The sequence below is a fragment of the Taeniopygia guttata genome, chromosome 25 (genome assembly GCF_048771995.1).
Source record: "Taeniopygia guttata chromosome 25, bTaeGut7.mat, whole genome shotgun sequence".
Classification (NCBI taxonomy): Eukaryota; Metazoa; Chordata; class Aves; order Passeriformes; family Estrildidae; genus Taeniopygia; species Taeniopygia guttata.
Window position 1 is genome coordinate 7,731,897 of NC_133050.1, and position 12,503 is coordinate 7,744,399.

The 12,503-nt window shown below is 58.6% G+C and overlaps 2 protein-coding genes across 3 annotated transcripts; both read right to left on the reverse strand.

Moving 5' to 3' along the window:
• Positions 1 to 246: 246 nt before the first annotated feature.
• CD48 (CD48 molecule) lies at positions 247 to 2,561 on the reverse strand. Its single transcript, XM_032752833.3, has 4 exons — positions 2,318 to 2,561; positions 1,626 to 1,946; positions 1,301 to 1,555; positions 247 to 665 (listed from the first exon to the last, which is right to left on the reverse strand). The coding sequence occupies exons 1-4, from the start codon at positions 2,370 to 2,372 to the stop codon at positions 574 to 576; spliced, it is 723 nt and encodes a 240-aa protein (XP_032608724.3). The 5' UTR covers positions 2,373 to 2,561; the 3' UTR covers positions 247 to 573.
• A 1,936-nt stretch (positions 2,562 to 4,497) lies between these two features.
• On the reverse strand, positions 4,498 to 9,340 carry LOC115498489 (uncharacterized). 2 transcript variants are annotated; one of them, XM_072918564.1, is made up of 9 exons: positions 9,133 to 9,337; positions 7,068 to 7,385; positions 6,702 to 6,995; positions 5,896 to 6,021; positions 5,632 to 5,717; positions 5,295 to 5,360; positions 5,123 to 5,191; positions 4,949 to 5,008; positions 4,498 to 4,872 (listed from the first exon to the last, which is right to left on the reverse strand). In XM_072918564.1, exons 1-9 carry the CDS (start codon positions 9,203 to 9,205, stop codon positions 4,813 to 4,815), a joined length of 1,152 nt encoding a protein of 383 aa, XP_072774665.1. In that variant the 5' UTR covers positions 9,206 to 9,337; the 3' UTR covers positions 4,498 to 4,812. The 2 variants fall into 2 exon arrangements, with proteins under 2 accessions (XP_072774665.1, XP_041577084.2); XM_041721150.2 differs by having other exon boundaries at positions 6,702 to 7,385; positions 9,133 to 9,340.
• Between the last annotated feature and the right edge of the window lie 3,163 nt (positions 9,341 to 12,503).

The following is a 12,503-nucleotide window of genomic DNA, read 5'->3' on the forward strand; positions in this document are numbered from 1 at the left end:
AACTTTTCCACGTTTTTTTTTGGAGGCTCAGGGATCATCTCCATCATTCCCGAGATTTCTTCCCACCCCGCTGGATCCGTGTCCCACCCTCCGGAGCCAGGTCTTCCTCTGGGGGGCAAAGGAAGGGATTTTGTCCCCAAAAACGGGGCTGGGGAGAAACATCTCTGAGCTTTTTCCATCATCCTCTGATCCCCGAGCTGTGGGATGTCCCGGCCCAGGGAAAAATCCAGAAAACCCTAAAAATGTGGTGTTCAGGATGGAATTTAATGTGTAAACAAACTTTTGGGAAAGCCAAAACCGGCCCCAAACCCTCCCTGGCAGGGAGCGCCAAAGGAGGACCCCCCCAAAATCCCAGGAAACCGCAGGACAGGCTCAGATTTGGTCTCCGTGCAGATTTTGGGGCGGGGGACGGGAGGATTTCCAAATGAACCGGGAACGGAGCAATTCCGGGATTCCGCTCCCTGGCGCAGCTGTGGTTCTCCGTGCCTGGAGGATTTCGGGATCCGGGTCCGGACGCCGGCCCCGTGGTGGTGGAAGGGCAGGAGGTGAGCGGAGGTGTCGCCCGCGGGGCCCTCAGGCCGCACTGAGCAGGAGGAAGAGGAGGACGAAGGCTCCCAGGGCCACCCGGCCGCTGGGCGTGGCGCAGGCGACGGACGAGGACTCGTCTGGAGGCAGAGGCAGATCCAGGAGCTCCGGGATGGTCCCCAAATCCCTCCCCAGACCCACCTGGGGCAGAGGGAAAGGGACCCACCACCCCCGGGATCCACCTTGGGGTTGGGATCTGCTCCCAGGGAAAAAGGGACCCCTGACCGCTCCTGGACTGATTTTTGGGGTTCAGGGACCCCCTGGTATCCCAAGGGTTCGTTTTTGGGGTTTAGGGACCTCTGGATCCCCTCTGGGCCCAGTTTTGGTGTTCAGGGATCCTCTGACACCACAGTGGAGTCAATTTTGAGGTGGAATCCAAAATCAGGACAGAGGAACAGCCCCAAGCTGTGCCAGGGGAGGTTCAGGGTGGGAAATTTGGGGAAATTCCTCCTGGAAATGTGGAAAAGGCCTTGGAAGGGGCTCAGGGAGGTTTGAGATGCCCACCCCTGGAGGTGTCCGAGGAACCCCTGGAGATCCCTCTGGGTGACCTCACAGGGTCAGCCCCATGTTGGACCGATGACCTCAGGGCTCTTTCCCAACCCAAACATTTCCGCACGATCGCTCCGAAAGTCCCCAGATCCCCCCCAAAGCCACTCTGGGACCCCCCAAAGGCCAGGCCACCCCTCCCCGGAGCTGTGTCTGACCGTGGCCGTACCTGTCCAGCTGCAGGGGTGGTGGAAGGTCAGCGAGGCGTTGCTGGAGGACACGGGGTTGCTGACCTTGCACACGTAGGTTTCCACCACGGGGTTGAAGGAGACCTTCAGGACCGGGCCCTCCTTCATCAGGGGCTTCTGGGGTGTGATCCACTCGTAGGTGACCTCTTGGAGGCCCACAGAGCAGCTCAGGGTGGCGTTGCACTGCCAAGGGTCACCGTTGGTGGTGGCCACCACGTGGGGCTTCGGGACCAGGTCTGCAGGAGAGGCCGGGATGTCACAACGCCCTCCGGGAGCTGTGGGACAATTCCCGGTCCCTGGACTCACCATAGACCTTCAGCCGGACCTTCTCGACGCTCTCCCTGCCCGTGTCATCCTCCAGGTACAGGTGGTACTCGCCGCTGTCGGCCAGGCCGAGCTGGCTCACCCGGAGCGTGGCGTTCTCCAGGAGCTCCAGGCGGCCCCAGAAGCGGCTCCGGGGGTAGCTGGGCTGCTCCCCCGGCCTGCAGCTGGCGATTCTCAGCTCGTTTTCCCAGCGCCAATGGATTTGGGAATATTTTGAGGGGTTTTGGGGGCTGCGGGGGTTCAGAAGCGCCACCCCCCCCACGGCTCCGGTCACCTGCGAGGTTTGGGGCTCTCCTGCCCAGGCTGCCAAAAAAATTGGGGATGGTGGAGTTGGGCTGCTCGTCCTTCCCCAGGTCTTGGAGTTCCCACCAGGTTCAAAACAGAAATCTCTCAATTATTGAAATAAGATTTCAATAACTCCACCCTTCCCGGGGCCCTCTGCAGGCAGAGGGGCAGGAGCAGGATTCCGAATTTTCCCACCCCAAATCCCTCAGGGATTCGTTTTTCCCTCGTTTCTATTTTTTTGGGACCTCCTGAGGGACAGTCCGTTCCTCTCCCCGGGCGTGGCAGCTCCCATGGGGAGGGACCCGGTGGTGGCACCTTGTGGGGCAGGGTGGGGTCACCCCGAGGTCCCCAGCTGTCCCCAGAGCCGCGTCCCCACCCCAGCCCCGTACCTCGCGCGGGGAAGAGGAGGAAGAGCAGCAGGGTCCGCGTCAGCCCCGGCGCCATCTTCTGTCCCCAGTGTCACCTCCACGGGTGGGACGGGGCCAAACCCGCGCTGGGACCCCCCTCGGGGTGGGACCCCGCTCACGGGGCGGCTGCTCCCCAGGACCCCCAAGGCCGGAGCCCCCCGAGACCCCCCAAAAGGCAGAGCTGGGGAGCTCTGAAGGGAAGTGGGGACAGCGCACGTGATGGAGGTTCCTGTTCTGTGTGCGACGTCACAAGTGTGTCACAGCCCCACGATGGGGGGGCCTCATGCGCGCCCCACATCCCCACCGGAGTGACCCGGGGCCCCCAAAATCTTTCCAATCGCCTGAAAATCCACCAAGACTCACCCAGACCCCTCAAATCCCCATAAAATCTACCCAAAGTCCCCAAAATGCCTCAAATCTCCCCAAATCCATCCAGGACCCCCCCTCCATTGTCCCGATGGCCAGTGGGACACTGACCCCAAGGGTCACATCTCCCCCTCACTGGGGGTGACCAGAGTGACCCCAAAGCCTGGGGACAGCCGGGGGGATTCGGGATCTGCCAGGGGGATTTGGGATCTGATTCCAGGGGGGATTTGGGATCTGATCCCAGGGAATGGGAACGGCCTCGAGCTGTGCCAGGGTGGGAAATTTGGGATTATTTTTCCACGGGAAAAGGGTTGGGAAGCGCCGGAAGGGGCTCAGGGAGTGTTGGATCCCATCCCTGGAGGTGTCCGAGGGATTCCTGGATCAGCACTGGATGACCAATGGATGATCAATGAATGATCAATGGATGACCAATGGATGATCAATGGATGGCCACTGACTGACCAATGGATGATCAATGGATTGCCACTGGATGAACAATGGATGACCAATGGATGATCAATGGATTGCCACTGGATGACCAATGGATGACCAACGGATGGCCACTGGCTGGTCACTGACTGACCACTGGATGACCACTGGCTGGCCAGGCCGGGCTCTCTCCAGCTCTCTCCCGCCAGCCCCAGACAATCCCTGCGGGATTCCCGGGATCGGGAGCGGTTGGAATTCCAGCCCGGATTCCCCCCGCCGCCTTTGTCCCCTCTCCCCGGGGCCGCCGCTGTCCCCGCCCGGCCACCAACGGCCGCGGCGCCTTCCCACGGGCGGGGGGCGGCGAACACAGCGACCCCCGCCACCCCCGGGGCCCCGGCCCCGAGCCGAAACCGGAGAAATGGGAACGGCGAAGTGGCGGAAAATTAGTCCTGATATGCAAATGAGGGTCATTAGAATAAATTACAGCGCACCCGCGCTTGTCCTGTGGGATGGGGAGGGGTTGGAGCTGCTCCAGGGGATGGGGTTTAGGGGAAATTCGTCTTTTTAGGGGAAGTTTGGGATGGATTTTAGGGGAAATTCTTCTTTTTAGGGGGAAGTTCAGGATGGATTTTAGGGAAAATTTTTCTTTTTAGGGGGAAGTTCGAGATGGATTTTAGGGGAAATTCTGGATTTTGGGGGGAAATCTGTGATGGATTTTAGGGGAAAATATTCCTCTTAGAGGGAAGTTCAGGATGGATTTTAGGGAAAATTTTTCTTTTTAGGGGGAAGTTTGGGGTAGATTTTAGGGGAAATTATTCCTCTAAGGGGGAAATCTGGGGATGAATTTTTAGGGAAAATTCTGGATTTTGGGGTGGCTGGGATGATCCTGGGGGGTCCTTTTCTGCCGGGATTTTCCACGATTCCGCGAGATGCCACCCAGGCATTCCCGGCGTTTTTTCCAATGGGTTTTCCATCCTCTTTCACAATCCTGAGCTTTTCCCACCCAATCCCACACCAACCTGTCCATCAGCACCGACTTCCACAAGTGGAGGAAGGGTTGGGATCACCCCAAAATGCCGGGAAAAACCGGGAATGCCGCAATTCCCTAAATTCCCTCCCGGCAGACGATCCCAATTAACGCCCGGTGGATGACCCCAATTAATGCCTGGGAACAGCCACGAGGATTTTTGGGATGAGGGAGAGGAGGCGCCACCCCTTTCGATCCCGATCCCAGAGAAAATCCCAATCCCAGGATTGCCTCTCCCACCCCATCCCCACCCGGAATTCCAGCCTAGAATTCCTGATTCCCAAAGAAATTCCCGCTCCCTCCCCATGCCCGAGGAGTAATCCAGGCTCTAATCAGCCAATTAATTAATTAAACAGGTTCATTGTGCAGCTCAGCAGTATTTGCACCAAGAAAAAGAGAATACAAGGATTCCCAAACTTTCCAAGCCCTAAAAACCCCACAAAATTCCCACTTCCCGCCCATCCCGCCTGTCCAATCCCAAATCCATCCCTTCCGCAGTTTCCCATCCCCAGATCTTCGCTCCCAGGCACAGCCGGGGGTTGAATCTTGGGGGAAAACCCCGAATTTCTGGATATTTCTGTTCCATCGGGTGGGATCCCAGCGGCCGCTGGAGCTTCCAGGAGAAGAATTCCACAGGGATGGGAATTCCGGGGTTTTAGGGGCGCTGGTGGCCGGCGGGATTTGGGAAGCCCAGGTGCCTGTAACCCCCATTATCCTGCAAGGAAAACAGTGGGATTTGGTCCATTTTGGGGATTTTTCATCCCAAAAAGCCCCTGTGGATTCTCCGTTACCTCCAAGTAGGCGGTGGAGACCAAAGCTGGGTCCAACCTCTTCCTCTTGATGGAGGAAGGCTGCAGGGAAAAGGGGAAAATTCCCGTTGGGAAAAGTGGGACGGCGATCCCAGAACCTCGGGGGACACGGATTTGGTGTCCCCAAGGCTTGGGGACGCTCCAGGCCAGCCTCACCCTCCGGCTGAACTGGACCATGGAGTAAACGGTGGAATTCCCGTGTTCCTCCCGGTGCCTGGGGTGCTCCTGCCAGGGAAAAAGGGTCGGGATGCACCAAAAAAGGAGAATTTTGGGATAAAACGTGGATCCGGCCTGGGAACCAGCAGGGATCCCACGGGAATGACCCTACCAGTGTCCTGGGACTGACCACGGCGTAGACGGTGGCTCCTTCCTGGGTGGCCTCGCCAGGCCCGGCCTGGGGACACCAAAAAAGCCGGGAATGGTTGGAGGGATCAACTTGGGGCTCCCAAAATTCCCACGTGGAGGGAATTTCCCCACGGGAAGCGCAGTCAGGCCGGGGAACTGCCCGAGGTTTGGGTTCCCACTCCTGGCGGGGCCCGAGGGGTGGCCGGACGCTGAGTGACCAGGCTGGGGTCAGGCCCAGGGTGGACTCGAGGACCTTTGAGGGCTTTCCCGACCCCAAAATTCCGGGATTTTGGGTGGGAAGGGACATTCCCGGCACTCACGGGGTCCTGGCGGGGTTTATTCTCTCCCACCTCGGCGTAGACGGTCAGCTCCTGCTCCGGGGGTCCCGGGGGGGCACCGGGGGTCTCTGTGGGGTCGGAATTTCCAGATTTTGAGGTTCCAAGAGTCGGTGTGGGGTCAGAATTCCCAAATTGGGGTTCCAAGGGTCAGTGTGGGGTCAGAATTCCTGGATTTTGGCGTTCCAAGGGACAGTTTGAGCTCAGATCCCCCAAATCTGGGATCCTGTCCCGACATTCCGGACAAACCTTCCCGGGAATTCTTCCTCCTCTTCCTCCACCAGCAGCAGCCGCCCACAAGGAGCAGGGTCAGCCCCACGGCCACAGCCACGACCACGGCCAGCAGTGTCCAGTGGCCAAAATCGTCTGGAATTGCTGGAAAAGAATCCCAGAGTCCTGGAACTGGGCTGGAATTTGGGGTCTCTTCCCACCTGAACTGTCCCAGCATTCCCTGAATCTCTAACTTGATATTTTTGCATTATATTAAATTAAAATATATAAATAATTATGTATCAAAAATATAAAAATAAATCTATATTTTATGTATATAAAATATCTATTTAGTATAAAAGACCTGGTATATTAATATATAAAATAGGTATACATTATATATAGAAATAAGTATAGTGTATAAATATATATTATATATAAAAATATGTATACATTATATATAAAAATATGTATAGTACATAAGTATATATTATATATATAAGTATATATTTCTATAGAAAAATAAGTATACATTATATATAGAAATAAGTATAGTATATAAATACATATTTTATATATATAAGTATATCTTTTAGAGATATAAATGGATTTTATTTATGCAACTATAGATTTTACACAGAATACATGCAATAATGATGTATATTACATACAAAAGTTAATTTTAAAATGCCATAATTTACATCTCCATAAAGGCTTTTCCCCGAATATTTCCAGCGCTGTAAGCACAGTTATTCCCCCCTCCCGGCCGGTGAAAGGCGGAACGCTCAGCCCCAGCCCGCGGGTCCCTCCCGGCTCCCCGAGCCCGGGATGCGCGGGGAGCTCACCTGGGCAGGTGAGCGGGGCGCGGGCCGCGCTCCAGCCCGCGGGGCCGCTGACGTTGCAGAGGCAGATTTGGGGTTCCGCGCCCTCGGGGAGCCTCCGGACCAGGCGGGAGGGGATCCCCGGGATCGGGTCCGGGCCCGGCCCCGGGAGCGGCCCCGGGCCCTCCCCCGGCGGGGCCCCGGGACAGGCCCAGCTGTAGGAGACGTTCCCGGGGCTGGAGCAGAGCAGGGCCAGGCGGCACCAGCCCCGGCCCCGCTGCAGGATTTGGGATTTCAGCTCCGGCTGCGCCACGGGCTCTGCGGGGACAGCCGCGGTGACAGGGCACAGAGCGACACGGGCACAGGGGACACGGGGAGCCAGCCACTCACCCCACACGGACACGCGGAAGCACCGGGAGAAAATCCGGGAGGAACTCTCGAACTCGGCCCTATAGACCCCGTTATCTGCCCCGTGAGCCGGGGAGATGCACAGGGAGAGGTTTCCCTGCTGGAATTTCGCTCTCCCATGGAAAGAACCTCTGGGATAGGAAACAGTTCCATCCCTGGTGGCCGTCAGGATCTGCTGCAACGTTGATGAATTAATTTCCACTTTCCATTGGATGCTTATCCAGTTCCGCAGGGGTTTCTCCGGCACCAGGCACAGCGATCCTCCCGCGGCCACCGCTCGGTTTTGGCATTCCGGGGATCCTGAACCAGAGCCCCACCTGAGGCTGTGACCCCAGGAGAGGCTCCGCGGCTCCAGAGGGAACCTGGTCACTGCTGGGGCCACCTCCGGGACACTCGGGGCCCATTCCCCCTAACCCTAACCCTAACCCTAACCCTTCCCAAAATTTTCTCTCTCTCCCATTATCCCAGACTGGTTCTATGCCCATTCCTCACCCCAAATTTCCCCTCTCCCATTATCCCAGACTGTGTCTGTGTCCATTCCCATCCCAAATTTCCCCTCTCCCATTATCCCAGACTGTGTCTGTGTCCATTCCCATCCCAAATTTCCTCTCTCCCATTATCCCAGACTGCTCAAGTGTCCATTCCCCATCCCGGGGGTTCCTCTGTCTCCACCCCACCCCACCCCACCCCAGTTCCCGTCCCCGCTCCCAATCCCAGGGAATTTCACCCCCTGCCCCCTTTCCTCTCAACGTTCTGGGTTTCTCTTCTCGAGAGCAGCCCCGGATGTGGAAGGCCCCCAAAATAACACCAAAATAACACCCGCGGAACATCCGGAGGGCCGACGCCGCTTCCTGGGGCTCCGTGTGGTCAGGGCGGCTCTGGGGGCTCCTTTGCGCGGCCCAACACCCCAAAATCTCCCCTTCCCGGCCCCGATCCCACCCGTCCCGGGTGTTTTCCGCCAGGAAATTCCTCCCCGGGCGCATCCAGAGCTCCCGAAGTTCCAGCGGCTCCAGAGCTGCAGGTGTGGGGACACCCCGAGGCTCGGGAAATTCGGGAATTCCAGGGCTGGAGCAGGGAGAGGCGGGAAATCCTTCCCGGGATTATGGATCTGTGGGACCTGCGGGGTGTGGAAAGGGCTTTTCCCCTGCTCCAGGGCCCAAAATTCCTGCAGGACACGGGAATTGTCTTTTCCTGCTGCTCCGGGGCTGCCGGGGGCTGTGAGAGGGTCCCGAGTTCTCCTGAGGGTGCTGGGGGAAGGGGATCCGGGGGAAATTTGGGATCTGATCCCAAGGAATGGAACAGGGCAAGAGGGAACGGCCTCGAGCTGTGCCAGGGCTGGAAATTTGGGGAAATCCCTCCTGGAAAAGAGACAAAGCTTTGGAAGGGGCTCGGGGAGGGTTGGATCCCCACCCCTGGAGGTGTCCGAGGAATTCCTGGAATTCCGGGGGACCAGGTGGGGCTTGGTCCCAGCCCGGGGTCGATGACCTCGGAGCTCTTTCCCAGCCTCGAAAATCCTGGGATTCTGCGAATCCTGGAGCTGTCAGGAAAACAGCGACGCCAAACCCCGCCAGGGTGTGGCCAGAAGATGCTCCAGGCACCTGGAGATGCTCCAGGGTGGATCCATCTCCCACATCCCGCTGTTTCCCTGCTCCCCGCACCCGAAATCGCGGGTTTGAGGGGAAAAAAGACCCAAAATCCCGGGAAACCCCAGGGAAAACGGGGCTGTGCTGCCCGGCAGAGGGATTTGAGTTTGGGAAGGGGAACGCTCGCAGCTGTGGGGCTCGGGAACTTTCGTGACAGGGAAGTGGCGACTTTCAGGCAAAGCCGCAGCCCAAAGGCTGCCCAGGAAGGGGAACCGGCCCCGCGGCTCGGCCCGGCCCGCCCCGACTTTCCCTGGGCACGGCGGGCTGGGAGAAGCGAGGAGAACGCCCCAAAATCCGCCCGCAGCCCCTCGCCGCCCCCCGAGCCCCTCTGCCCCCCGGAGCTGCCGAACCGCCGCATCCTCACCGCCCTGCCCGGCGCCCCCGGCCCCGCGCCCCCTCCTCACCTCGGCTCCCGGCCAGGCCCAGCAGCAGCGCCAGCAGCGCCGGGGGACAGCGGCGACCCCCGGGCGGGGACATCCCGGAGCGGCGCCCCCGGAGCGGCCGCGGGAGGCGCGGGGACCCCTCGGGGCTGCGAGTGACCGGCGGGACTTCCTCTGCCCCGCTCTGTGCGGCTCCTTCCTCCCCTCCTCCTCCTCCCCCTCCTCCTCCTCCTCCTTCTCCTCCTCCTCCTCCCGGGCCACCCCTCCGGCCGAGGGGACAAGGACGTGCCGGGGCTGCGGCGCTCTCGGCCCCAGAGCTCGAAGGGAATTCATTTTAATCCCCCGGCAGGCGCGGGTTTTTTGGGGGGTTTTGCTTTCCCTTTGCCGCCAGCGCCGGGGACACTCGGGGACATGGCGATGGCTCCGCTGTCCCCAGCTCGGACACCCCAGCAGCAGGGGAGGAATATCCAACCCCAAAATGCACTTTCCAACCCCAAAATCCCCGTTCCAGCCCCAAAATTCTCCTCGTCCCAGCCCCAAAATTCTCCTCGTCCCAGCCCCAAAATTCGCCTCGTCCCAGCCCCAAAATCCCCGTCCCAGCCCCAAAACCTCCCCGAGCTCCCAGACGAGCGGTTTTTATGGGATTTGCTGCTCCGGCCGCTCCCCGCAGCCGGCAGGGAGGGAAAATCCAGGGAATTCTTTGCAAAGCCAAGACCGGGAGGTGGCAGCAGGAGACCGCGAGCGGCCGGGGGACCCCGAACCCCCCCAGATCCCAAATCCCTCCGGGAAAGGAGGAGCCGGGATGCAGCTCCGCCTTGCGGGGTGCCCGAGCCGCCCCCAGCCCCGATAAAATCCTGGAGCCGTGTCCGAGCTGGTTCCGATGGGAGAAGGATTGGGATGGGACAGGACCCCAGAACCCCAGGAACCCAGAATCCTGGAATCCCAAATTCCCAGAATCCCAGAATCCCAGAATTTCCAAATTCTGGAACCCCAAAATCCCAGAATTCCAGAATTCCAGAATGCCAGAATTCCCGAATTCCGGATCCCCAAAATCTCAGAATCCCAAAATCCCAGAACCCCAAAATCCCAGAATCCCAAAATCCCTGAATCCCAGAATTCCTGAATTCCAGAAGCCCAGGATCCCAGAACCCCAGATTTCCTGAATTCCGGAACCCCAAAATCCCAGAATTTTGGAATTTCTGGAATTTTGGAACCCCAGAATTCCAGAATCCCAGAATACAAGAATCCAAAGGCCCCAGGACCCCGTAATTCCAGAACCCCAGGACCACCAGTGACCACCAGTGACCACCAGCACCCCCCTGTCTCCCTCCCCGCGCTGCCGGGATTTTTTTGGGCAAAAATCCCCGCGGAGCTCAGGAGTCATTTTGGGGCTGGAGAGGCTTTTCCCGGGAAATGAGCTCCTGAAAATCCCAACTTTTCCCGGGAAATGAGCTCCTGAAAATCCCAACTTTTCCTGGGAAATGAGCTCCTGAAAATCCCGGCTTTTCCTGGGAAATGGAGCTCCTGCAAATCTCAGCTTTTCCCGGCAGGGAGATCATTCCCGCGGGATGGAGCTCGGGGATTTGGGAATTGATCTTTGGGGGAAAATGAAAAATGTAAAGAAGGGATCACAAAGATCTGCCCTTGGGTGGGAAGGGCTGGAGCTGGGGCTCCTCCAGCCCGGCTGCTCCTTCCCCTGTCCCAAAATCCAAAAAAAACACGGAAATCAGGGAATTCCTCCTCGTCCATCCCAAATGTTCTCCTCTCTGGGAGCTGCCGGGACCCGCGAGGCTCGGGATGAATATCCCGATAATTCCCGGCGAGGATTGGGATTTCGCGGCCCGCCAGCGGGAGGACAGCGCGGCCTGTGCCAATCCCGGAGCTCTGGGAGCCGATCCCGGAATTCTGGGTGCCAATCCAAGGTGTCACTCCTGGAATTCCAGGTGCCAACCCAAGGTGCCGATCCCGGAATTCTGGCTGCCAATCCCAGATCTCCCGGTGCCAACCCCGGAATTCGGGGTGCCAGTCCCGGCTCTGTCACTTCTGGGGCCGTGTCCCCCCGGCTGATCTGGGATCGGGTCCGGGATTTTGGGATCGGGGAGCAGCTGGCGTGGGGCAGTTCCCACTCAACACTTCCCAATGTCGGGATCTGGGATCCACGGCTGGGATTTGGGATCCAGTGATGGGATCTTGGATCCACGGCTGGGATTTGGGATCCATTGATGGGATCTGGGATCCAGTGATGGGATTTGGGATCCAGTGATGGGATCTGGGATCCAAGGCTGGGATTTGGGATCCAGTGATGGGATTTGAGATCCAGTAATGGGATTTGGGATCCAGTGATGGGATCTGGGATCCAACACCGGGATAAGGGATCAAACACCGGGATAAGGGACCAAACACCAGGATAACGGACCGAGCACCGGGATAAGGGATCAAACACCGGGATAAGGGACCGAGCCCCGGGCTAACGGCTGCGGCTGAGCTGCCCAGGCCGTGACTCCTTCTCCTTCCACTCTTCCCAGATTTTGGGCTCTCCGCTGCCTCTCCCGGCCCCACGCGCGGCTCCGAGCGCGGCTTGTCCCGATCCGATCCGTCAGCAAATTCCCGGCTCCTCCCTGACCCCTGACTTCCTCCTCCTCCTCCTCCTCCTCCTCCTCCTCCTCCTCCTCACATTCCTGGCAGCGGGGGCAGCTCCGGGGCCTCTCCCGCTCCAGGGACCCTCGAGCAGAGAATTCGGGCGGATTTGGGGGAAAATCCACGCAAACCCCACGGGCACGGCGGTGTCCCAGCCTGGGTTCCCCCACGGGTGGTTCCCAGGGGATTTATTTGAACAAAAATCCGATTTTTTCCATCCCTTTTTGCTGCGGCCCATCTCGGGCGCTTCGGAGCTGGAAGCTTCCGGTGCCCCCCGGGAATTTGGGAATTCCTGGGGCTGGGGGAGGCACGGAAAAGAGAGGAGGGAGCCCCCGGTGTGTCCCGGGAATGTGAAATGTGCGGCCGCCGGGACAAGGCCCGGGATCGCAGCCAGGGCAGGGAAAAAATACAACAACGTTTGGAAATCCCCGGGAGAGAGGGGAAAAATGGTCTTTTCCATGGAAAAAAAAATCTGGGAAGGATTTCTGCTGCTCCAAAAAAAATCTGCTCTCCGACCCCCCTGGCCCAGCTCCGGGCCGGGCAGGGCCGGGCGCCGCTTCCCGATTTTCCCAGGTTTCCTCCAAATCCCTCCAGGCGGAAAAAAAAATTCTATTTAAGATTAAAGAGGAAAAAAAAAAGAAAAAGAAGACAGAGAGAGAGAGAGGCAGAAAACAGCAAAAGCTGAAAAAGAGGGACGGGTGGGGGAAGAATTCCAGCGCTGGAAAAATTGCGGGAAGATGGAGGAGCCCGGACACACA